Here is a 24,477-nt window from a genome sequence, read left to right as displayed (position 1 = left end):
CCATTCTGCAAATTCTGTCTTGACTTTCTTTTTTTTTTTTAGTGGCATGGATGGTTTTATTTCTGGTTCAAGACGATGAATATCCCTTGCACATTTATTAGTTTTTAAACACCATGGCATTTTGTTTCTCTACCAAACAAAGCCTGTTCATTTTAGACCCACAAACATGAGAACACAAATCACCCATCAGCTTACTTACCCCGAGATGACGGCTGGTAACCTTTGCTTTCTTTTTCCAGATTTTTTTTTTTTTTAACCTATGCAATTCTGTAATTTTTTTTTTTTTACAATAGTAGTAAGAGCTAGCACTTATTTATTACTTACTACAGGCCAGGAAATAGGCTAGGCAGCTGAACACATGGTTTAATTTAGTACCAATGAGCAGCCTGTGAAATGGAGACCAGCACAGTCCTCAAATAGAAATACCGTTAACCGTGGTGTCTAAGAGGCTTTCTAGGGGCAGCAGGCAGAGAAAGGACTTTCCACACACCCCCAACCCCGCCCCGCAGCAAGAAAATGAAAAGAAATAAATGAAAGTGTTAGTCACTCACTCGTGTCTGACTCTTTTTCGGCCCCATGGACTGTAGCCTGCCAGGCTCCTCTGTCCATGGGATTTCCCAGATAAGAGTACTAGAGTGGGTTGCCATTTCCTCCTCCAGGGGGTCTTTCCGACCCAGGGATCCAACCTGGGTCTCCTGCATTGCAGGTGAATTCTTTACCATCTGAGCCACCAGGGAAGGCTCGCAAGAAAATTAAAAAGAAATAAGTAAGGAAACTTTAATCCTAACCTGGAGACAAATCCCAGTAAAGATCTAGGTTAATTTTTCCTGTGGATCTAACCCTCAAATTCATGGTATGGATTTGCCAGATCAGATGATATAACTGTCTTTTCTGGGCCTAGGTGCAGTGGATGCTCGGTGCTTACACCCTAGGGGCTGAGGGCGAGTGTGTGAACCTCAGAGGTGCTGTTCTGCCCTGCCAGGCGATGTTGCTTCCACACGAGGAGGGGAGAAGGTGGCTACTGGGGCATCTGCCTGCTGAGAATCAAGCCCAGTGCTCCTGGGGTGGAACCACCCAAGTCGGGGGCAAGTCCATGAGCAGCAGTTGCGGGAGTGTCTTCGGGCTGGGGTGGGGGTGGGGGGGATTCAACAGAGGGTCTCAGGGAAGCCTGGCAAGTTGACTGCCTGAAGCCAAACACAGCTGGACTTTTTAGTGCACCAGAAAGTTCCATCTCCTTTGTTGTTTTCGTTCTAAGTCTATTTGAGAGTAGGGTTCTGATGCTTGCAACAGAGTCAAAACTAGCAAACTGACCCCTCAGTCAGAGAACTTGTTTAAATCTAGGGGGAAAAGAAAGACTGGCAGGTTGGGCAATTGGAAGGAAATAGGTAAATTCAGGGCTGAATTAAGATTCTTGTGGCCTTAGGTACTTTTATCTTTGGGAGCTCCTTCCTACCTGTAAAAGTCAGTCAAATCATAATGATATTTTATGCCTTCATAAAAGGGTGGCTATAACCCAGGCTGGATTCATTGTTTTGTAGGCATTAATATTATTGTCAAAGCTCCTTCTGATTTTAAAAAGAAATTGCAAACCCCCTAAAAGTGTCCTGAGACCTGGACTTGTGCCCACTGGGTGTTGGCCTTAGGTAGATTCCTGGGAACTTCAAAACCCCTTTTTTTAAAAACCCAGTGCCAGGACCTTAATCAGGACCCATCACAACCACTGGGGATGGGACCCAGGTTTCAGTGTGATTTTCCAGCTGCCCGGGGCCGGGGAATGGTGATTTCAGTGAGCAGCCGTGTCTGGGGACCCTCAGTCCCCGCCTCATCTCACCGTAGGATTTAAAGAAGACCCCCTCCCTTAGGTTCCCTTTCCCTCCTTCCCCAATATCTGCTCCTGGCTGGACTGAGATGTCATGGGGGCAGGGTAAGTTTAGATCCACTTGTGTGACATTTCCCATCTCCCCTGGGAGGCCAGTTGGATTCATTTCCACTCACCCAGGTTTGAGCTTGATGGGTTTATCAGATGCTTTCCACCTAAAAAGCTGAACATGGGTGGGGCATCGGGGTGGCTTTGCATAAAGTACTAAGGAACAGGAATCCATTCTGGACACTGGGGTTGGAGTTGGAGAGTATGTTGCTGTTTTGTGCTTATGCTGAGTCATTCAGTTGTGTCTGACTCTTTGGGACCCCGTGGACGGTAGCCCACCAGGCTCCTTTGTCCATGGGACTCTCCAGGCAAGAGTACTGGAGTGGGTTGCCATTTCCTCCTCCAGGGGATCTTCCTGACCCAGGGACCAAACCCTCTTCTCCTGTAGCTCCTGCATTGGAGGGGAATTCATTACCAGTGAGCCATTCCAAGGTGCTCACCTTCGAAGCCCCATCTTGCTGTTTCGCTTGCTTCTTTTCAGTGAGTTTTCTGGCACGTGTGAGTTGCAACCCCACTGACCATAGCCCACCAAGCTCCTCTGTCCACGAGGTTTTCAGGCAGGAATCCTGGAGTGGGTGCCCATTTGTGGGGTTACCACTTCCTTCTGCAAGGGCTCTTCCCAGTCCAAGGATTGAAGTCACATCTCTTGCGTCTCCTGCATTGGCAGGGAGGTTCTTTACCACTCGCACTGCCTGGGAAGTTGGTCCTGAGATGAGTTCCTGGGTGTGGAGAGGAAGCCCGCCCAACAAACATGTGTCCCCGGGATTGGGGGAGGGGTGCTGGAACACTCAGGGACCCGGATCCGGTGGCTGCAGAGAACTGGCTCGGCCCTGGAACTCGGAAACTCTAGAAACAAGTGCACGATCCAAGCCCCGCTATGATGTGTGTGCATCCAGAGAGGAACCAAACGCCACCCAAACAACGCTTTCTCTTATGAGCGAAGGTTACAGGTTTTCTGTTTCAAATCTGATGGTATTGTTTTCCCCTCTTCTCTTTCTTCTCTCTGTTTTCATTTGCCAGCCTAAGGATCTCCAGTGATTTCTTTGAGACTAATGATGGGGAAGCTGAGAATAGAGCTATTTTTTTTAAACACCTTTTGAAATACTACTCTTCTTGGTTTCTGAAGTAAGTTGAACAGGGGTCGAATTTAAAGATTAAATATCTATTTTTTTGCAGCAACAGCAACTACGCTGATAACTGTGCCCATTTGCTCAGGAATTCTCTGGATGGTGTGGAATAGCCTTGCTCTCTAGAAACCCACAAAGGAGTCAAATTAGTAAAAGCATAGCTAATATTTGCTGAGTGCACATCAGGGGCCGAGCACAGGGCTAGGTGTTCCTGGTGTGTTATCTCATTCAATGAATCCAAACATACCATAAGATGGGAACATGTGAAAATTCAGAAATAGCATCATAGGAATCTTTGAGCAAAAGGCTCCCCAACTCAGGACTGTGGCCGCAGATCATCTTTGTAGAAAAGGTCAACTGTGGATTTAAAACCCGGTGCTCTGTGACAGCCTGGAGGGGTGGGATAGGGTGGTTCGAGGTCTGAGGAAGTTTCAAGAGGGAGGGGACATGTGTGTACCTGTGGCTGGGTCGTGTTGATGTACGGCAGAAACGAACACAGTAGTGTAAAGCAATTATCCTCTGATTAATAAGCATAAATACATTTAAATGAAAAAAATAAATTTCGTCGTAATTTGAACACAGTTACTATCATGTCATACCCACTGTGTCTAGTTTGTTCTCGGTCTGGTTTATCATGCGGATAACCTGTATTTCTTTTGAAGGCTTTCCTCAGTTTGCCACATACACGACAGATAGGAAATGGATTTCTCCCTTCGTTCTGATTCCACACAGTTGTATGCTTATTGAGTCCCTAGAAGCCCCTGTGTCCCTGGGAGACTGTCTGGCATTTGTCTGAAGCTTGAAGTTGAGCGTCATGGTCCTGTTCCCTGGTGTAAATCTCCCCTTCTTTTTCCAGGTGAAATCAGAGGCTTGTGGCTGACCTGAAGAGATGCTTCAAGCCAAGAAAGCAGGACAAGATAAAAGGCAAGCAGCACTTGAAAATCAAGGTACAGCCACAGCCCTGAAGCTTCTCTGGCTTTGGGGGTTCTTCTCTTTTCATGTCATACCTGGTTGCCTGGGCATCCCTACACACCTGGGTACCAGCCCCGCATCGTGACTGGCAGGCAGGAGCCATCAGAGAAGGTCCCGAGACTCAGGCTGATAAATTCTAACAGTCGTCACGATTAATTCAGGCCAGGCTGTACTCTTCAGGGCTCTTACTGAGATGGACGCCCTCTCACCTCTTACAAGCCAAGCCGATCAGTCATGCTGGACCAAACCTGCAGGGGAGGAAACTGAGACCCCGTCATTTTGCCCAGGCTGCACAGTTACTTAGCGGGGGAGCCAGGATATAAAGCCAGAGCCTGCACCGGTGCGCTGTGGTCTCTTTCTATTCTGAGGGACAGTGAACTGTCCCAGTCGCCCGCTTCCCAGGTGGCGCTAGTGGTAAAGAAGCTGCCCGCCAGTGCAGGAGGCGTGAGAGACGTGCGTTCAATCCCTGGGTTGGGAAGATCCCCCAGAGGAGGGCCTGGCAGCCCGCTCCAGGATTCTTGCCTGGAGAATCCCATGGACAGAGGAGCCTGGCGGGCTACAGTCCACAAGGTCACAAAGAGTTGGACGCAAGTGAAGTGACTCAGCACGCACACGCACTCCAAGACCAAACTGTGGCCACCCCCGCCTCTGTGCTCCCCCACCACCTCCCAGGTGCCCGTCTGTATGCCTCGCCTTCTCCAAACCCCCCGCCCGGAGGACCCCGTGGCCGCAGTGGTCCCCACAGCTGGCGCATCGCCTTGCTTCTGGGACTTCACCAGGCCGCCCTGCCTACCCTGCTGGGGCCTGGAGGGCCGGTGAGGGTGTGGCGGGGCTTGTTTGCCCGGACTGGGGTGTCTCGTGTATCCCACCCCCTTTGTCGCTGCTCCTGGTAGGATCTGCTCAGACGGGGTGCTCAGACGATGGTGTGGATTACCTGGTGGGAGGCTGGGCCTGGGAGGGAGAGTCCGTGGCTTAAACTGTGCTTTAGCTGCTGTCTGGGCTCGGGTGACTGGCAGGCTGTGTGTGGGCGGTCGGGGGGCAGGGTTAATGAGTGACTCCAGGGGATTTCCAGGTGAGCTGTGGGCACGGCCTTTGAGAACAGAGCTCTCCGCCTGAGCCAGCCTTCTCCCTTCCCTTCTCTGGGTGATGCCCCCCCCCCCGCCCCGGCCTGAATGCCAGTTCATTCTATGAGAGGCACAGCCTCTCTGCCCCATTCTGATGGCAATGATGCCCTCTTTTGTTTGTTCATTCGTTCGTTCATTTGTTCATTCGTTCATTCATTCATTCACTCATTCATTCATCAAACAGATCCTTGTTGGGTGTCTGCTGTGTGGTAGGGCTGTTCTAGGCAGATAACACCACCCTGCTCTCACAAAGCTTGCCTTCTGGTGCGGGGCAGGGGAGGGTCTGTAAGAAGCAGCAGGTATAGTAAATAAATAGATTATCTAGTACAGAAGGCGGTGATGGCATTGTGGCAAGAAACAGCAATAAGGGCATTCGAGTGTGCTGCTGGGCTGGGTGGGGAGGGCAGGGTGAGGCCCTGAACAGGGCGGCTGCCTCCCTGAGAAGCTGACGTCCGAGCACACACTTGGGGGAGCGGAGGCGGCAAGAGCCATCTGCGGGCAGCAGCTCTGTCAAGGTCAAGGCCAAAGCAGGGGTCGGCCTGGAGTCTGTGGACAGGAGTGGGGGTGCCCCGGGCGGGGGCCCAGGCCGGGGGAGCCTGGGGGTGGGCGAGTGGGCGTCCCCCCGAAAGCGCTGGGAGCCAAGGCGGGCTGGGAGCGGAGGCAGGCTGGGAGCCCGCCCCGGGGGCTCAGCCTCAACAGCTGAGCCCTCCTCACTCAGCAGAGGCCCTCACGTTGGGGTTGGGACTTAGCCCGGGGGTCAGACCTGCCTCATCCCTGCAGGGAGAGCCCCCGGGGGTCACTCGGGCAGGCCGCAGACTGGCCAGCAGAGACTGGTAGTGATGGAGGAGAAGTAAAGGAAACGGGAGAGATCACAGGGCTGGGATTGACCTGCGTCAGTACCCGCGCTGCTGACAGTACGGGTAAGACAGGTGACTCACGGGAACCTCCCGTAGAGCGCGGGGAGCTGCAGTCGGGGCTCTCTGCTGACCTGAATCGGAAGGAAACCCAAACATGCAGGCATCGGGCGTCTCTGGTGGCACGGTGGGTGTGTGTCCGCCTGCAAGTGCGGGGGACGTGGGTTCCATCCCTGGTCTGGGAACGTTCCCCGTGGCGCAGAGCAGCTGGGCCCATGGGCCGCAACTACTGAGCTGGCACGGCGCAGCTGCTGTTTTTCTTTACTTTTGGCGGCGCCGGGTCTTCCCTGCTGCGCGGTTTGCTCTAGCCACCGTGAGCCAGACTCCTCTCTAGCTGCCCCGCGGGGGCTTCTCATCCTGGTGGCTTTTCTTGTGGCAGAGCTGGGCTCTAGGGCTCACGACTTCGGTCCTGGAGGTGCTCAGGCTTAGCTGATCTGCGGCGTGTGGAATCTTCCCGGGCCAGGGATCGAACCCGTGTCCCTCTTCCTGGGCAGGCAGATTCTTAACCACTGGACCACCAGGGAAGTCCCTGGAGACACTTTCTCACCCATCACCTTGGACTCCTTTACTACCAGACCCAGTGGCCCGGGGAGATGAAGGCAGATGGCCCAGTGGCCAGGTCTGTGGAGCAGTAGTCGCAAACAGTAATATTAGAATATCACCCACTCGCATGGATTTAGCAGACTTCCTCTCAGCGAGCAGTCTGCTCACTGCCTCTGAGCCCCGGAGGCTCCCGCGTGAGATCATCAGGAGGAAGACCTGTTTTTACAGATGAAAAATCTGATGCCCCGGGGGGAGGACAGGCTCTTTGCCTGGGTCCATCCATCATGTGTGTGTGTGTGGCGGGTGGTGGAGAGGTGCGGATGCTAAAATGATCATTCCTGCCATAACTGTGATTGAGAGGGAAGCCAGGCGCTCGCAGAGAAGGGAGCGAGTCCCAGTTCTGAGCGGCCCTGGGGATGACCTCACCCGGGGAGGGGGGGTGACAGGAGCCATCCAGAGGACGAAGCAACGGAACTTCCCCGCGGGGCCCCAGTCTGAGTCACCGTGGCTCTGGTCCCTGCATCAGGCCGCATCCCCCAGGCCTCCCACTTCACCCCGGGACATCGCGGTCACCGGCCAGGCCTCATGACTCACACGGTCCCCCGAGCCAGCCGCCAGGGGTGGAGTCTGCCCCCTCCCCTCTGGCCTCGGTCCACTCGGGGCCAGGGACGCAGCTGCGATGTGCGGGACGTGTGTGTGTGTGTGGCGGGGAAAGCACCTCGCCCCCTTCAGGGGTCAAGCCAAAGCTGTGGCGGCAACCAGTGGGTCTCAAGACACAGTTTGGAAAGTCCGGAGTGCTCCGTGGAGCGCAGACAGCTTGCAGCCCAAGCTCTCAGAGCCCTTGGGGGTGGTTTGAGCTAACCGTACCTGAGAGGTGAGGGGTAAACAAAACTCCCCAACAGGGAGCCCCACTTCGGGGGCCCCCCATCTAGACAAACGAGTTCACCCAGAAGGCCAGCGGCGGGCAGGGTGTCGGGTGCCCCCCCCACACACACCCAGAGCTCAGCCTTTCCTGTCCTTGCCCCTCCTCCACGCTTCTCATCTTCTAAGGATAGAAATGGTGTCATCTTTTCTCAGTCTGTCAGTCTCACACCTGCGGACAGCCCCTGGCCAGGAGACAGCCAGTCACTGTCCAATTTGATGTCATCTCTGTTTACCGTCTGTTTTAGAAACCAGGTAGTGGGAGGGACTTTTTGAGAATGAAAAAAAAAGAAAAAAAAATGTAAACCCCCAAACTATTTCAGTGAGGCTTTTCTTTTCTTTTCTTTTTTTTTAACTGTTGTGTTTTATTTTCATATTTTTCCTTTTCCCTCTTTAACTTTGTCTTTTTAATTACAAAAAAAAATTATTTTGTAGGAGAGACCATACATGAGTGGGGACAGAAGGGATGTGTGAGTTTCTTTTCCCCGGGTGAGTGTTATTGGATGTCTTTCCAGACCATTCTTCCTAAAAGGTTTACTCCACACCCAGCACAGGAGCCTGCCTCCAGAATCGTGGCCTCGGTGGCCAGCGCTGCCTCCCCCCGACGTAGGAAGTAGAAGGAAGCATGTTAACAGCCACGGGACTTGGTTTTCATACCTTCGGTCCCTGTTGGTTCCCAGAGGGAAGCTGACATCGCCTCATGGTTTCGCCCTTTGGTTCATCAGTTGTGGAGTTTTCCACCTCTAGTCTGTCTCCAAAGAGGGTCGGGAAGGTCGGAGATGGCTGTCAAAGGTCAGAGGTGACGCCAGCTCACTGGTCCTCGGGCCTGCAGGCACACCTGTTGGGCTGTCTGTCCGGACTCCTGGTGGGTCGCGGTCGTGACTCGCTGAGCTGTCCCAGGCGTGGAGGGCTGGAGGCTGGGTACCAGGGACGCTGTCTGCCCTAAACCGCGGGGGTCGGCCGCAGGGGCCCCATAGACCCGGGAAACAGGTGGTGCCCAGGACGGGGTGGGTGCTCCTCGGCCGAGCTGGGAGAGCTGGTGCGAAGCTCCGCTGACTCACTCTGCCGGAGCCGACACAGGGGAAGTGAATCACCTTGGGCCCTGAGCGAGCACTCCTAAGTCCAGGCCGCCAGCACCTGTCTGGGGCGCGGTTAGCTCTTCACGCTGCCAGTCAGGGTGCCATGGGAACCTGCCGCTGGCCCGGCTCGCCGAGGGCTGCCTGACTGCTCACTGCTCCCACACTGTCTGCTCCCCGCTTCAGCCTCCTTTCCCGCCCGACCCCGCGTGCAGAAGAGGCCGTGGACCTCTTAGCCCCAGTGTCTCTCCCGAGGGGCCCCTTGGGGTACAGATGCCACGGAGGACGAGGCTGAGGGGAAGCCACAGCCGGGGGATCGGCCCAAATCCAGGTATCCTGTGATCCCCTCCCCACCCCGTGGCTGCCGCCTCTGTGGATCTGGTTGCCGGTCTCGGTCAAGCCTACTGGGTATGGCTGCGGGTGCTGTGGGCGATGTCGTCCAGGGACCCCACGGAGGAGGACCTCTGCTGCCTCCCAGGGCGCCCCCTGACCTGGGGCCGTGACCTCGGGCCTGGCTGCCCTGTGACCCCAGAAGAGGGGGACTGTTCTTGCTGCGCTCGGCTCCGCGGCAGCCCACCCTGGCGGAGGCTGCTGGGCACAGCTTAGGGAAACAGAGGGTGCTTCCGGGGCCTGTGGGTGGGGGTGCCCTGGCGTGTGAGTCCGAGCGAGGCAGCGAGGCGTTCAGATCAGCTCTGCTCTCTCCTCTCTCTCCTCCGTGCCCAGGAAAGTGCACGGTGCACAGCCTCTCCCCCCCCGGCCCCGAGAGCGCACGTCGCGCTCTTAGGGGCAGCACTGCCCGGGCACAAGCCTCCCCCCACCGCCCCCAAAGGCAGTGCTCTTCCCCTTCCGCCCTCGAGCAGGAGGACGGAGGTTGATGGAATGGGAAGAGGTGGGAACTTCGGTGAGTTGGGCTCCCACCGTCCTAAAAAGGCAGCAGTTCCCAGGCAGAGGAGACATCTCCTCTCTATCTGGTGCCAGTCCTGTAAAGCCCTGGGCTTCCCAGGTGGTGTGCGGTAAAGAACCCGCCTGCCAGTGCAGTCCACACGGGCTCCATCCCTGGGTCGGGAAGATCGCCTGGACGAGGAAATGGCAACCCACTCCAGTGTTCTTGCCTGGAGAACCCCATGGACAGAGGAGCCTGGCGGGCTGCAGTCTGTGGGGTCGCAGAGAGTCGGACACGACTGAACAACTGAACAACAAGAACGTGTAAAGCCCCAGAGTCCTGGTGGGCAGCACAGGGAGGCCGGGGTCACCGTCGCCCTGGGCTGTGGACGGAGCCCCGGGGCTTCTACTCCCTGGGTGGCCCTGGGCGAGTCGTGCAGCGGCTCCAGCAGAGTTTCCCCGTCTGGGAAGTGGGGATCGTAACACCTGTCCTGCCTCCTTGACGGGGTTTGTGTGAGGCCGGCTGAGATCACTGAGCATGGGACAGGCTCCAGGGGTGGGTGGTGGGTGGGGCGAGGGCCACCCAGCGTGGGGTTGAGACACTGGGGTGCTTACAGTGATTAGCGGTGAGGCAGGGCCTGAGGCCGCTGCTCCCCTGGGAAGTTGACTTTGCAGGCGCCCACCTGTGACTTAGGAGCTCCTGGGGCCTCCCACAGCTGATCAGTCACCGCCCGGTGGACGTGCTTCATCTGGGCTCCAGCCACAACAGCCAGCCTGCCCTTGGCTGCTGCAGAAGGCTCCCCCGCCTTCTTGGCCTTTCTCAGTGGGCAGCGCAGGGGCAAAAAGGGATCCCAGGGCCTCATTGCTTAGGTTTTCCCCGAGGGACCTTCCAACTGCACGTTTAGAAAGTCTGGAGGCCCTGAATCCCCTTCTCAGGCCACATAGGCATTGGGGTGCTGATTTCTGGTGCCATATGATCTGTCCTGGTTTATCAGCAAAGAAGAGAGAGGCACATAGGATTATCAGACTGTATTCAGTGTACCAATAGGGTGCTTGGCAAATAGCTGTTGAATACACAGATCATCTAATTCTTAGTTTATGTTGCTTTGTAGTGTTTCCTGCATTCACTGAAGAGGACTGTTGAGATGGAAGAGGGCACTCCTGATGGGGCGATGAGCATCTGTTTAGTGCCTTTGCTAGAGCCAGTTCAGTTCAGTCGCTCAGTCGTGTCCGACTCATTGCGACCCCATGGACTGCAGCACGCCAGGCCTCCCTGTCTATCATCAACTCCCGGAGTTTATTCAAACACATATCCATTGAGTCGGTGATGCCATCCAACCATCTCACCCTCTGTCGTCCCCTTCTCCTCCCACCTTCAATCTTTCCCAGCATCAGGGTCTTTTCAAATGAGTCAGCTCTTTGCATCAGGTGGCCAAAGTATTGGAGTTTCAGCTTCAGCATCAGTCCTTCCAATGAATATTCAGGACTGCTTCCTTTAGGATGGACTGGTTGGATCTCCTTGCAGTCCAAGGGACTCTCAAAAGTCTTCTGCAACACCACAGTTCAAAAGCATCAATTCTTCAGCACTCAGCTTTCTTTATAGTCCAACTCTCACATCCATACATGACTACTAGAAAAACCATAGCTTTGACTAGATGGACTTTTGTTGGCAAAATAATGTCTCTGCTTTTTAACATTCTGTCTAGATTGGTCATAACTTTCCTTCCAAGGGGCAAGCGCCTTTTAATTTTATGGCTGCAGTCACCATCTGCAGTGATTTTGGAGCCCAAAAAATGAAGTTTGCCACTGTTTCCATTGTTTCCCCATCTCTTTGCCATGAATTGATGGAACCAGATGCCATGATCTTAGGTTTCTGAATGTTGAGCTTTAAGCTTTCTCCTCTTTCACTTCCATCAAGAGGCTCTTTAGTTCTTCTTCGCTTCTTGCTATAAGTATGGTGTCATCTGCTTATCTGAGGTTATTGATATTTCTCCCAGCAATCTTGATTTCAGCTTGTGCTTCATCCAGTCTGGCACTTCTCATGATGTACTCTGTATATAAGTTAAATAAGCAGGGTGACAATATACAGCCTTGACACACTCCTTTCCCAATTTGGAACCAGTCTGTTGTTCCATGTCCAGCTCTAACTGTTGCTTCCCGACCTGCATACAGGTTTCTCAACAGGCAGGTCAGGTGGTCTGGTATTCCCATCTCTTTCAGAATTTTCCACAGTTTGTTGTGATCCACACAGTCAAAGGCTTTGGCATAGTCAATAAAGCAGAGGTAGATGTTTTTCTGGAACTCTCTTGCTTTTTTGATGATCCAGCGGATGTTGGCAGATGTTTGATCCAGCAGATGTTTGAGCTCCAGTTCCTCTGCCTTTTCTAAATCCGGCTTGAACATCTGGAAGCTCACAGTTCATGTACTGTTGAAACCTGGTTTGGAGAATTTTGAGCATTACTTTGCTAGCATGTGAGATGAGTGCAATTGTGTGGTAGTCTGAGCATTCTTTGGCATTGCCTTTCTTTAGGATTGTAATTAAAACTGACCTTTTCCAGTCTTGTGACCCCTGCTGAGTTTTCCAAATTTGCGGGCATATTGGGTGCAGCACTTTCACAGCATCATCTTTTAGGATTTGAAATAGCTTAACTGGAATTCCATCACCTCCACTAGCTTTGTTCATAGTGATGCTTCCTAAGGCCCACTTGACTTTGCATTCCAGGATATCTGGCTCTAGGTGAGTGATCATACCATCGTGATTATCTGGGTTGTGAAGATCTTTTTTGTATAGTTCTTCTATATATTCTTGCCACCTCTTCTTAATATCTTCTGCTTATGTTAGGTCCCTACCATTTCTGTCCTTTATTGTGCCCGTCTTTGCATGAAATGTTTGCTTGGTATCTCTGATTTTCTTGAAGAGATCTCTGTATCCAGTGTTGGGCTAAATGGATTGGGTACAATCCTGTTCTCCTAGCTCTTTTGACCAGCTGATCCCATCTCCTGTCCAAACCCAGGATCTCCTCTAGGTCTTCCCAGGGAGGTGTTTTCTGTGTGAACACTTCAACGATGGAGAATTTGATCTCTCCCAAGGCTAACCACTCTAACATTGGTAAGTCCAGTTATTGGGAAGTTCCTTCATTTAAGGAGACTCCATCTGCTTCTAGATACTTCCTAAAGGGATTGACTTCTAGGACCTACAAGAATCAAAGAAGACTGAGGTTACTGAGTCTTGAAGAAGTGGACAGAGAAAGAAGTTGCAGACCACCCCTCGTGGGTTGAATAGTGTCCCCATGGAATTTCATGACGGCCTAGAAAGCCTCTTGGACAGAGGAGCCTGGTGGGCTATAGTCCATGGATTTGCAGAGAGTCGGACACGACTGAGCACACACACATATACAGTTCAGAACTTCAGATGGGGCCTTATTTAGAAATAGGGTCTTTGCAGATGTAATTAGTTAAGGATCCAACAGTAAGTCCTTAGGAGGGAAGAGAAGGGGAGGCAGACATGGGGAAGAAGGCAATGTGAAGACAGAGGCAGGAATCGGGGTGATGGGCTACTGGGAGCCTCCAGAAGCCGGGAGAGAACTCTTCTTCAAGGCCTCTAGAAGGCACCACCCCGTGGCCACCTTGACCTTGGAGTTCTGGCCTCTGGAACCATGAGAAGATCAATGTATGTTGTTTTAAGCCACCTGTTTGTGGTATCAATAGACTGATAACAGCCTTGGGAAGCTAATACACCATCCAGCTGCAAAGAACAGCATCAGAGGATGGAGGCAGAGAGAGACATGGTTGGTGGGGCCTGGAGGAAGCAGACTTGAAGTGAAGGGCCGAGGGGAATGAGCTGCCTGTAAGGGAGGTTCGTGCGTCAGGGAGGAGGGTCTGCAGATGGGCATGGGTGGGGGGCCGTGACACCAGGCTGTGGCATATGTGAAGAAGAACCTCTTGGCCAGGGAACTTGAGAGCCCTGGATTCTCTGATTCTGTCTTCTCTGTCTCTGCTAAACTGTCTCCAGTTCCTCAACCTTCATTCAACGAAAGGGATCAAGCCATCCTAACCCTCATACCACCCCACAAGTAAACATGTGACTTTTACAACCACAGAAGTAATAATAAGATGCTTACCAATTGTTGTTGTTTAGTTACTAAATCGTGTCTGACTCTCTGTTACTCCCTGGACTGTAGCCCGCCAGGCTCCTCTGTCCATGGATTTTCCCCGGCAAGAATCTTTCAGTGGGTTGCCATTCCCTTCTCCAGGGGATCTTCCTGATGGAGGAATTGAACCCACGTCTCCTGAGTTGCCGGCAGATTCCTTACCACTGAGCCACCTGGGAAGCCATGCTCACCGTTAGGAAAATGTATAAACGGCAAGGGAAATATTTAGAATTCATACTCAGTTATATATTAACCCTTTATTATGAAGTAATAATTCAGTTATTTTTACGGTAGCTATTTCATTGCGGGATTATGACATGGTTATTTTTGAATATTTAAAATTTTTTTTTCTTTGCTGTGAAATAAGGCCCTGATGACAATCCTGGTAGCAAGAATTTTATTTATATCTGTACTAGTTTCCTGGGTCTGCTGTAACAAATTACCGTCAACTTGGTGGTTTTATAAAAATACACACATTTACTCTCTTGCAGTTCTGGAGGCCAGAAGTCTGAAATGAGTCTTAGGAGCTAAAATCTCGGGTTGTTGTCATCCAGGCTGGCTCCTTGAGGAGGCTCCGGGGGCAGGGAGGGATGGGGAGTGGGGGTCAGGAATGGTCCCGGCCTCTCGCAGTTTTTGGAGGCTGTCGGCTCACCTGGAGCGGCAGCCACGTCACCGCACCCTTCCCTCTGTGATCCTGTCGTGTCTTCATGTCTGGAGTCAAATGCCCCCCTGCTCCTGTATGAGGACACCTGTGATGGCATTTAGCGCTAACGTGGATGGTCCAAGGCCATCTCCCCTTTTTAACATCCTTAGCTTAACACGTTTGCAGAGGCTCCTTTGCCACATAAGATAGCATTTATAGGTTCCAGAGATTACAGTATGTCTGTCTTCTGGGGGAAGTGGGCATAAGGTGGGTCTTTATTGACCTGTTACAGTGTCCACGGGGCTTCCCTGGTTGCTCAGACAGTAGAGAATCTGCCTGCAGTGCAGGAGACTCGGATTGGATCCCTGGTTCTGGAAGATCCCCTGGAGAAGGAGATGGCTACCCACTCCAGTACTCTTGCCTGGAGAATCCCATGGACAGAGGGGCCTGGCACAGACGACAGTCCAGGGGGTCACACAGACTCGGACACGACTGAGTGACTAACGCAGCACAACAACTGTGTCCATGGCTGTTATCTTTTTTTAAATGAGATTTTTATATGTGGGTCATTTTTTAGTCTTCTTTAAATTTGTCACAGCATCACTGTTGTTGCTTTATGTTCTGGTTTTCTGGCCACGAGACGTGTAGAATCATAGTTCTCCCACCAGGGATTGAATCCTCACCCACATTGGAAGGCCAAGTCTTAATTAACCACTGGACCCCCAGGGCAGTCCCTCCATGACCGTTTTCTTATAATAAATTCCTATAAGTGGAAATAAAGGTTGCAAGGGCAAAACTTAAACATTGAATGAGATGTTTGGAGCAAAGCTTTCAGAGTTAAATGGGTTGAACTGGTGTCTTTTGACTGCTGTCCCTTTAAGAGCCCTTCTGGAGGCAGATCTGATGGGGAAGGGGGGCAGTGAGTGGGGGGTTGGGTGGTGTGGCTGTGGATTGAAACCCCCGCCAGTACAGGAATCATTTAAAGTTAGCCTCTAGGAAGCTCAGGGCTAATGAGATAATTCCCATTAGGAGAGGAAGGAAGTGAAGGTGGCCTGACATCCCTTCTGTCTCTAATTTATGTGATTCACTGAGACCTCCCCCTCGCCCGCCCCAGACCGCGCCCCCCCCGCCCTGGCCGGTTCCACTGTCCACCCTTGTTCTGCCAGCCGGGGCTCTGGATTCCGGCAAGTCCCACCATGCCAAGGAACCTGGGACGGTTGCCTTCCACCCAGACGAGGCATTCGGGCTCTTTTCTGGGCAGTTAAGTCAGAAGATCTGGGCTTTGCCCGTTTCTTCTCTTTTCCCAGAGCCTCACCCAGCTCCCCTCCACCTCCACCCCTGCCCGGCTGACCGGGATGAGGACTGGTGTCTCGGGGAGCAAAGAAAAGAGAAAAACTTCCAACAGAACGCAGGCCGGCTCCAGGGGCGCTTGGAGGCCAGGCTGCCAAGATCCTGTTTTCTCCCCTCCCCCCGTGTCTCTGTGCTTTCAGAGGGAAGAGAGAGAGAGAGAAAAAAGAGAGAGAGAGAACACGAAAGAGATCCTTCCTCTTTTGCTCCGCTGGCTACACTCGCGGTCAAAGCTGTCTCTGCAAACATGAAAATCCAGTTTGCGTCTTTAATTAGAAAAGTGTGAAGTAACCGGAGAAGGTTCGGGTTCTTTCAGGTTCCATCAGACCCTGGGAACACATCTGGGTTTTAGGAGAGGGAGACCCCGGCTCATCGCAGGCCTCGTGCCCGCGGCCTTGCAGCTGGGGGGACATGCTGCCCCCACCCCCCGCCCAGGGAGGCTCTCTGGCTCTTCCTCGCCCCTGGCTTCAGCCCCTCGTCCTCTCGTCCTCCCCGAGGGAGGCCATGTGGGGGCCTGTTGCGAGGCAGGGCCGAGGGCCAGAGCGGGGCTGGCCCTGGGGACAGCCAGCGGCCCTGATGCGCCGTGTGGGTGGCCTGTCCCATGAACCCGCGGCCTGACCTCCCCGCCCGTCCTGGAGCCCAGCTGCAGGCTTGGGTGGCAGCCTCGGCCCGCCGTGGCCGTGGGGTGCAGAGACCCCGCTTCCTTAGCCACTCAGCGCCCGCGTCACACGCCGTCCGGCCTGGGCCGGGGCCCCGGCACAGCAGGCAGAGTCCGCGGACAGCCGTGCTGCTTGGGTTGGCTCTTCAAGGCTGTGGCGTCTCTAACGGGGATGAGATGGAGGCAGACAGACCAGGGGTTTGAGGAAGACAGCCCACACGTGAAAAGCCTGAGAAACGCAGAGGAAAGACGTACAAGCTATAGGCAGAGGGTGTCTGTACATTCACCCATGCGTGTGTGTGTGCCCAGTCATGTCTGACTCTGCGACCCCATGGACTGTAGCCCGCCAGGCTCCTCTGTCCATGGGATTCTCCAGGCAAGGATACTGGAGTGGGTTGCCATTTCCTTCTCCAGGGGATCTTCCCGACCCAGGAATCGATCGAAAGTCTGCTGTGTCTCCTGTTTTGCAGGCAGATTCTTTACCACTGAGCCATCAGGTGTCTATACATTTCACAATGGCAACGCTGGGGTCCCCGGTGGCCTCAGCTGGGCTGGGATCAAGCGTGCAGCCCCTGGACTGTCCGTGGCCGTGTTCACGGTGGGGCTCCCTTGGAAACAACTCCTATCACCCGCTTGTGACCCCTGGCTCCTTCACCAACTCCCTGCACATGCAGTCCTCAGGCTTTTAGGGGCAGATGAGGGAGCAAGAAAAGAGGTAAGGGTTCCTCTCGATGCCAGAAACAACTTCACTGATTTAAAAAAGGAGGAGAAAAGCAGTGATGGGAGGTCAAGCTGGCGTTTCAGATGCCTCTTACATCTAGTCCACACCAGGGATATAACCAAGGCACGCACTTCTTCTTCCACCCTTGAAAACATGCTACCTGGATTCTTTTTTAAAAAATATTTATTTCGCTGAGCTGAGTCTCCACCTTGGCTGCGGAATCTGTGGTTGCCGTGTGTGGGATCTAGTTCCCCAACCAGGGATCGAACCCGGGCCCCCTGCATTGGGACGGCAGAGTCTTAGCCATTGGGCCGCCAGGGAAGTCCCCTAGATTCCTCCATAGAGACAGTGCTATGGGGAAATGCGGTAATAAAGACAAGCCCTACTTCTTGAGCCTCAGTCCTCATAGCACCCCTGCCAGGGAGGCGGTGTGAGTGTAATTCCTGCTTTACAGGTGGGTCACAGAGGATTGAGCTCACGTGCCTGGGACTCTGAAAGTGAACCTCGATCTGACTGCGTATCATTAAGTGACGCATCTCCAGGGCATGTGCTTCCTGGAGTTCTCCCTGTTGGTGGGATTGAGGCCTTCCCAAGTGGCACTAGTGGTAAAGAACCCGCCTGCCAATGCAGGAGATATAAGAGACGCAGCGTTCAGTCTCTGTGTCAGGAAGATCCCCTAGAGGAGGGCATGGTAACTCACTCTGCTGTTCTTGCCTGGAGAATCCCCATGGACAGGGGAGCCTGGCGGGCTATAGTCCACGGAGGCCGCAAAGAGTCAGACACGACTGAAGCGACTTAGCGCGCAGGCCTGCCGCTGAGCTGCAAGCGGCTCACTTGTTGGTTCCCTCCTCTGTTCACCGTGTGCCTTGCCAGGGCTGCACGCTGAGCCGGGCTCCCTGAGCAGAAAGGAGAACAGCCTGGCCGCACCACGCAGCTGCCAGGCCCGCGTGGAGCCGAGGAAGGCTGGGGGGGCCCCCAGGCCGCCACACCTGCCATCCTTAGGCGCACCTGCTCTTCCTCTCCTGGCCGACGGGCAGTCCAGAGCCAGACCAGCTCGGAGGTCCCTCTGGGTCCTCCCGCGGGTGGATCGCGGGCCCTGGAACATCAGGGTAGACGGTAGAGTCCCACCAGGGACTTCAGGGGCCAAGTGTGGGGAACTGTCCGTCTAGGAACCGTCGGTGTCTCCCTCTCGGGAAAAGAGTGTAGTAAACACCCTGCTCTCTGGAACACCCCCTCCCTGGGTTTGTTTCCCCCCCAAGTAGGTGTCTCTCTGCCCCCAGGTCCCCAGCTTGCAGCAGGGCCAGGACACTCCGGGGCCCGGGCCCCACGCCCTGTTGTTATATGGGCCACCTGGAAAAGTAAGAGAGAGCAGAAGGCCCTGTGATTGGCCGTTAGGCGGCCCCCGAGGGACACACTGGATGATAGATAAGCAGAGGACTGAGTGAGTCTGGGACTGGGGTCCCAGTTATCTTAAAGTCCATCTTTGGGAACAATCCCCTGCGGATAAACAAGAGATCCGGGTCGGCTGGTTCGGAAGGGTCTTTGATCCACCTAGAAGTTAATGCTTTTCCGTGGAGAACCACAGAGCGCCCCACCCAGGGCCACGGAGATAACAGGCGGGTGCTATCACCCACCAGCGGCCTCTTGATAATGCCCGGTTTTATTGAGGTCTGGTTTTCGCCCAATGGGAACACATCCGGCGAGCATCAAAGGGACACCGCGTCATCTTGTGCAAAGAATCCCTCAGGGGTGTGCGTGTGGGGAAGGGCGTGTGCGTGGCTGTGTGTGTACAAGGCTGCCCGTTGGCAGTTAGCTTCCTAGAGATCAGAGGCCACCAGCCCCTCGGGGGCCTTGACAGGTCACGAATGCCATTCCCTTGTTGTTCTGGCCGGTCCGGCTCCTAAGACGTCTCTGCTGGTGTTGACTTAACATCTCACGTGGAAGGGCTGCCCCGTATTGTTGGGTCCTGGACTCCGTTACGGGGGCTATCCAATGAGAATTTTAAGGGAGAGGCGCGGTGGATGCTCACAGAGGACAAAGCTTATTCCTTTGGGAGTCACGGACTTGCACCTCTGTTGTCGGTCAGAGGTGTTCGCGCTGCATGAATCAAACCCCAGGGATGCAGGGCTCACCTGGAAGAGTGAAAGAAACAGGGCGTGGGGATGGCGGAAGAATACATGGGGTGTAGAAGGTCATGTCTTTGCCGGGGTGGTGTTGATGAATGCAGTGGTTGCCTGTGGTCCTGCTGCGAAGGGCGTCTCCCCGCCCACCCCCGGGCAGTGCCTCTTGGCCCTCAGATTTCACCCGGGCGGGCAGGCTGCTGGGCCTCATGAGTGGACCCCTGGGGACAGAGGCAGAGAAATACCACCCTGCAAGCGGAACATCTGGAAGCTTCTTAAAGCTTATTTCTCAATGAGTTTGCAACAGTCGGGACATCAGCATACGAGGTTTACAGGCTGGAGGGAACCCAGAGGTTCTCGTTCAGTTCAGTTCAGTCACTCTAGTTAAGAGTGAGATGCATTCCGACTCTGTGGGGAAGGGCGGGATGTAGGAAGGTAACGTGGGAGCCTTGTAAATGGCCAGTGGGAGCCCCAAAGCCCTAGATTCTTTGCCCAGGAACCTGTTCAGTGTCTCTGGGGACAGACCAGGCCTCTGGGCTCCTTTCCTCTTTGATGGCCCTGGTGCAGGGTGACTGGCTTTCTCTGCTTTGTTCCAAGCAGGTGCATGAGGTGGACAGGAAGAATCCCGGGGAAGGGAAGGGCAGGAGCAGGGAGGCTCCATGCCACTGAGTCTTCGCCTCTCAAAGACCCACAGGGTGTTCGCCTCCTCTGTAGAACAGCGGGCCCCGACTCGTTTTGGCTCCAGGGACCGGTTTCCTGGAAGACAGTTTCTCCACGGACCCAGGTTGGTTGGGTGGAGGGTTTGGGGATGATTCAGGCACATCGCATTTACTGTACACTTTATTTCTATTGTTGTTACATCAGCTCCACCTCAGACCATCAGGCATCAGATCCTGAAGGGTGGGGGCCCCTGCTAGGAGAGCCTGATGCAGCTTCCCATCCAGGTGGCCAGGTAGGGCTGGCGCAGGTGGGGCCTGTTCATCTGTAGCTGTGAGCCTCTGTCTTGTCCCCTCCTCCTCTGTCCTCCACTCCTCTCTCTCTTCCCTCCTCACCTCCTTCCCATCCTCCTCTTTTTATTTTTTCCTTCCTCTTCCTCCTCCCCTCTGTTTATCCCAGTGACGTCCTGGACTTCACGATTTGGGCCAAAGGAAATAAGGAAATGCTTGGCTCAGCCTTTCGGCCAGGCAGGCTGGGGATGAAATAATGAAGGCCAAAGACGGTCCCAGAAGAAGAGAGAACTTACACGTGACCGCATCCTTCTTTGCAAGAAGTCAGAGCATCAACCTGTTCAGCTCTGTCTCTTGCTCAGCGGCTGGTTTCTCATTAGATTCTCTCCTCCCTTTCCGCTCTGACCCGAGCAGGGACCGCCAGCCAAACTTATTATCAGGACAGCTTTCGAGACGTGAAGTCTCTCCTTGCTCAGAGTGCATCCCTGTGGGAGGATTCTGGTTTCCGTGCCTGGGGACTTTACCAACTGGGTGCAGAATGGAGGCTTCCTGTCCCTAAACCGGCCCCACCGCAGAATCACCGTTTTTACCGAGATGGTGCATCTTGTCCAGTGAGTTCATGTTTGTAGCGTTGGGTGGGAGCTGGCTCATTTTGCGCTGGCTTTATGAGCAGAGGAGGCTGAGGCTTTGTGTGGTTATTCCTGGGAGACACCTTCCTGCAGGGCATCCACCCTATTCTGACGGGAAACGAGGTGACACAGCCACCAGGAATCCCAGGCCAGCCAGTCACCGGTCTGGCAGCCGGGATGTGCGTTCCCAAGTCTGCCCTGGTGAGCCTGGGGGCGGTTTCTGCCTCGGGGCATCTTGCGTCCTGGCTGTCGGCGGGACTCAGGTGTATCGCCGCCTTCTTCTTCTCTCCCCTGGGCTCGCTGGCCCTTGGCAACGTGCAGCGGTTCTCAGCACCCGCTGCCCATCGGAATCAGCGGCCCGGCTCTAACTGCTGCCTCGTCCCGCCCTGAGCGATTCCGGCTTCCCCAGACGGGGCTGAGTCCCAGGCATGGGAGTTTTGAAAACCTTGCCAGGTCGTTCTCAGGTGCAGCCGAAGTCAAGAACGGGCTGCACCTCAGAGGCAGGGATTGTCCGTGGGAGGGATTCCGCTGTTCCCCACCCCCCACCCCCAATGCCAGACACACGCCGTGTCCGAGGCGTTTTCAGTGGTCGCCCTGAGCGGGGCTGCTCCTGGCTTCTCGAGGCTGGAGGCCAGGGGTGTAGCTGAGCATCCTCCAGTGCCTCAGACTTCATCCCAGCGTCAGCCGCCCAACCCCAACCAAGAGCAGCCAGCAACCCTCTTCTCTTGGTTTGTGGGGAAGCAGACTGTGTGTGCCCTGATTGACAAGCCTGATTCCCTATATGCTGCCAGAAAATCATCACGAACGTAGTGGCTTGAAGCCACACTCATTTCTTCACTCACGGTCTCTTTCATCGGCCACTTTCACTGGGCTGAAGTCAAGGTGTCTGCAGGGTTGTTTTCCTTTGGAAAACTCTCGGGAAGGGTTCATTTCTTGGCCTTTCTAGCCTCTGGAGACGGCCTGCTTCCCTTGCCTCCTGCTTCCTGCCTTGAAACACTCCCTCCAGCCTCCCGCCCCTGTTGTCACACCTCCTGCTCCTTCTCCTGTGTCACATCCTCCCCCTCTGCTTCCCCCTTATTAGGACACTTGTGAGTATACGTGTCCCCTCTCCCCCAGTCATCCAAGGCAATCTCTGCCTCTCAAGATCCTTGACTTGCTCACACCTGCGCTGTCTCTTATGCTGTAGAAGGTGACATTCACAGGTTGCAGGGGTATTAAGATGTATCTTTGGGGGCTGATATTCAGCATGTCAGGCTTGCCAGGTGGCACAGTGGTAAAGAACCTGTTGGCTGCCAATGCAGGAGAAGCAAGAGATGCGGGTTCCATCCCTGGGTCGGGAAGATCTCCTGGAGGAGGGCACGGCGACCCACTCCAGTGTTCTTGCCTGGAGAGTCCCGAGGACAGAGGAGCCTGGCGGGCTGCGGTCCCTGGGGTGGCAGAGTCAGGCCCGACTTGAGCGTGCGTGCACACGCACTCAGCCTTTCGCAGGGGCCCTCCTGGCACTACTGTTCTTCCTTTCCTGGTCCCCAGTTTTTCTCCAGGGGTTGTTCCACCTGTAGACTCTTAACATGCGTTCTCCTTCTGTCCTGGGTGTTTTCAAAGAAGCAGGGTCTGAAGGGCAAGGCGGCGTGTTGGAGTCCTGTCTAACCAGCTCCTAGTGGCCATAGCAACGGGCAGGGAAACATTCGAGGGAAAAGACGGGGGGAGGGGACCCAGCCCTGACGTTAGCAGCTGCCTTAACCTGGAGGATGATGCTGCGGGGAGAGGCGGGGAAGCCGACCCGGCGTCTCAACCACCGTCAGCTTCCCACCCACCCCCACCCCACCCCCAAGTCTGGGTTTCTAAGTGATCTTTCAGATCTCCAGGTGCCCACTAATCTGCTGGCCCAGTGCCTTTCTCTAGGCTAACAGAGGTGTGTCTTTGGCCAAATACAAACGCTAGACCCAGAAGGGTTTGGTGTGGGGCGAGGGTGTGTCCGGCCCTGCTGAGGCTGGTCCTAACCTCGTTCTGCTCCCCTGGGTGGACGCTCTCGTGTCCACCCTTGCCCTCCCCCCGCCCTGGCCCCCTTGGCTGGGTCTGTGGGCTGTGGGATGAGTCGGGCAGTGGGGGGAGCGGCGGGGTGTTTGGCTTTTTGTTTTGTTTTGCGCATGCCTCCCGACGTTCCCCTCTGTGTTTAATGTCCCGGTGCCGAGTGCATGCGGTTGCCGGGAGACGAGAAGGAAGTCCCCGAGTGATTCACGGGCAGCTGCCAGTTCATTTGCTGGCCTTGTGCGTCTCCCTGGGGAAAGGCCTTCTCCCTGGTCCTCGCTGGTTCAGGCGTCTGAGGAGGGGGAACGTGGAAACCAGAAAGTTTAGCAGAACTTTGGGGCCGTTGGGGGCATTTCGGGGTCCCAGGGAGAGAGAGTGTCTGGAGGGAGAGGCTTCCAGTCTCCCTCATGGCTGCCTGGAGCCCCAGGGTGCTTCTGTGAAGGCTGCTGCGCGGGCTTTTGGGGGAGCTGACTCCTGCCTGCAGACTCTGTCCTTCCGAAGTGCTCCCGCAGGCACACGTCTTGAGGCATCTTCTCCCTCCCCAAGGCGCTTATGGTCACGTCCTGCCGTCTCTGACCGTCAACACCCCTCTCTCTGGCTTCATCACAGCCCACACATCCCCACCCCTTCATCACAGCCCAAGCCCCCAGGAAGGAGAGCTCCCTCGCGCCAGGCTGAGTCGCGACCTCACAGGACCATGGGGGGCAGAGGGGCCTGTTGGCCCCCTGCACCCCGCGCCCTCCGCGCACGGCCCTCTGATGCAGAGGCCCTTCCGGCCTCAGGCTCTGCCAGTGTTGCCTCTCTGCTGTGGCCCACAGGAGTGGAGCGTGCCTGTCTGGCTTCTGTCTGCCTTCTCAGCATCTCACCCCACGTGGTGCTTGTGAACGAGCCGATTTGCAGGTGATTTCTCATGGGCTGGCGGTGACGAAGTCAGAGACACGGGGAGCCCAGATTTATCTGCATCCGTAACTGTGTGTGTGCTCGGTCGCTCAGTCCTGTCCGACTCCGTGCCAGCCCGAGCACTGTGGCCCGCCAGGCTCTTCTGTCCATGGGGATTCTCCAGGGAAGAACGCTGGAGTGGGTTGCCATGCCCTCCTCCAGGGGATCTTCCCGACCCAGGGATTGAACTCACACCTCCTGCCCTGGCAGGCCGATTCTTTACCCCTGGGCCGCCTAGGAAGCCCAACGCTGCTTCTAAAAGCAGTATTTTAGTTAAGGGGGAGAAAAGGCCTATTTAAACTGTTCAAGTTTCCCTGGTGGCTCAGATGGTAAGAAAATCCACCTGCCAATGCAGGAGACCCGGGTTCGGTCCTGGAAAGATCCCTTCCCAACCCAGGGATCTAACCCAGGCCCTCCAGCATTGTAGGCGGGTTCCTTACCAGCTGAGCTGCCAGGGGAGCCCAGGGATACTGGAGTGGGTAGCCTGTCCCTTCCCCAGAGGAACTTCTGACCCAGGAATCGAAAGGGGGTCTCCTGCATTGCAGGTGAATTCTTTACCAGAGGAGCTGCCAGGGAAGGTCTCAGCAATTTTAAGACGAGGAAGTCCCGTGAGGGTGTTTCGTGGTACTTAGTGTATTTGTTGCTCAGAAACGGGGAGTTAGATGGGGTAGTGGGAAGCCAGGAATGCATAAGGCCAAGTCCATCTTCATGTATTTACCGTCAGCAGTGCCGAAGGGAGATGTGTTAAATCGTATTTTTCCACTTCCTCCCCTATCCACCCTGGATCATCTCCTAACTGGTTGTTAAG

The 24,477-nt window shown here is 54.7% G+C and overlaps 1 protein-coding gene across 5 annotated transcripts in view; it reads left to right on the top strand.

The window, feature by feature from the left end:
- The window catches only part of LOC122431083, a 156,571-nt gene that overhangs the window by 124,682 nt on the left and 7,412 nt on the right, over positions 1-24,477 (top strand). For 3 of the 5 annotated variants that reach the window (XR_006266478.1, XR_006266481.1, XM_043452350.1), the window contains one exon: positions 3,911-4,001. The exons of 1 other annotated variant lie outside the window; for it this stretch is intronic. Coding sequence is in view for 1 of the 4 variants with exons in the window: in XM_043452350.1 (XP_043308285.1) it covers positions 3,911-3,934 (24 nt within the window). In the remaining 3 variants the exon portion in view is untranslated. Of the gene's footprint in view, positions 1-2,941; positions 3,053-3,910; positions 4,002-24,477 lie in introns of those variants that run through there. One more of the 5 variants, XR_006266479.1, reaches the window with a different exon arrangement.

Source organism: Cervus canadensis, chromosome 1 (assembly GCF_019320065.1).
Source record: "Cervus canadensis isolate Bull #8, Minnesota chromosome 1, ASM1932006v1, whole genome shotgun sequence".
Taxonomy (NCBI): Eukaryota; Metazoa; Chordata; class Mammalia; order Artiodactyla; family Cervidae; genus Cervus; species Cervus canadensis.
Note: the sequence above shows the minus strand (reverse complement) of the source record. Positions and strands in the feature narration are given on the sequence as shown.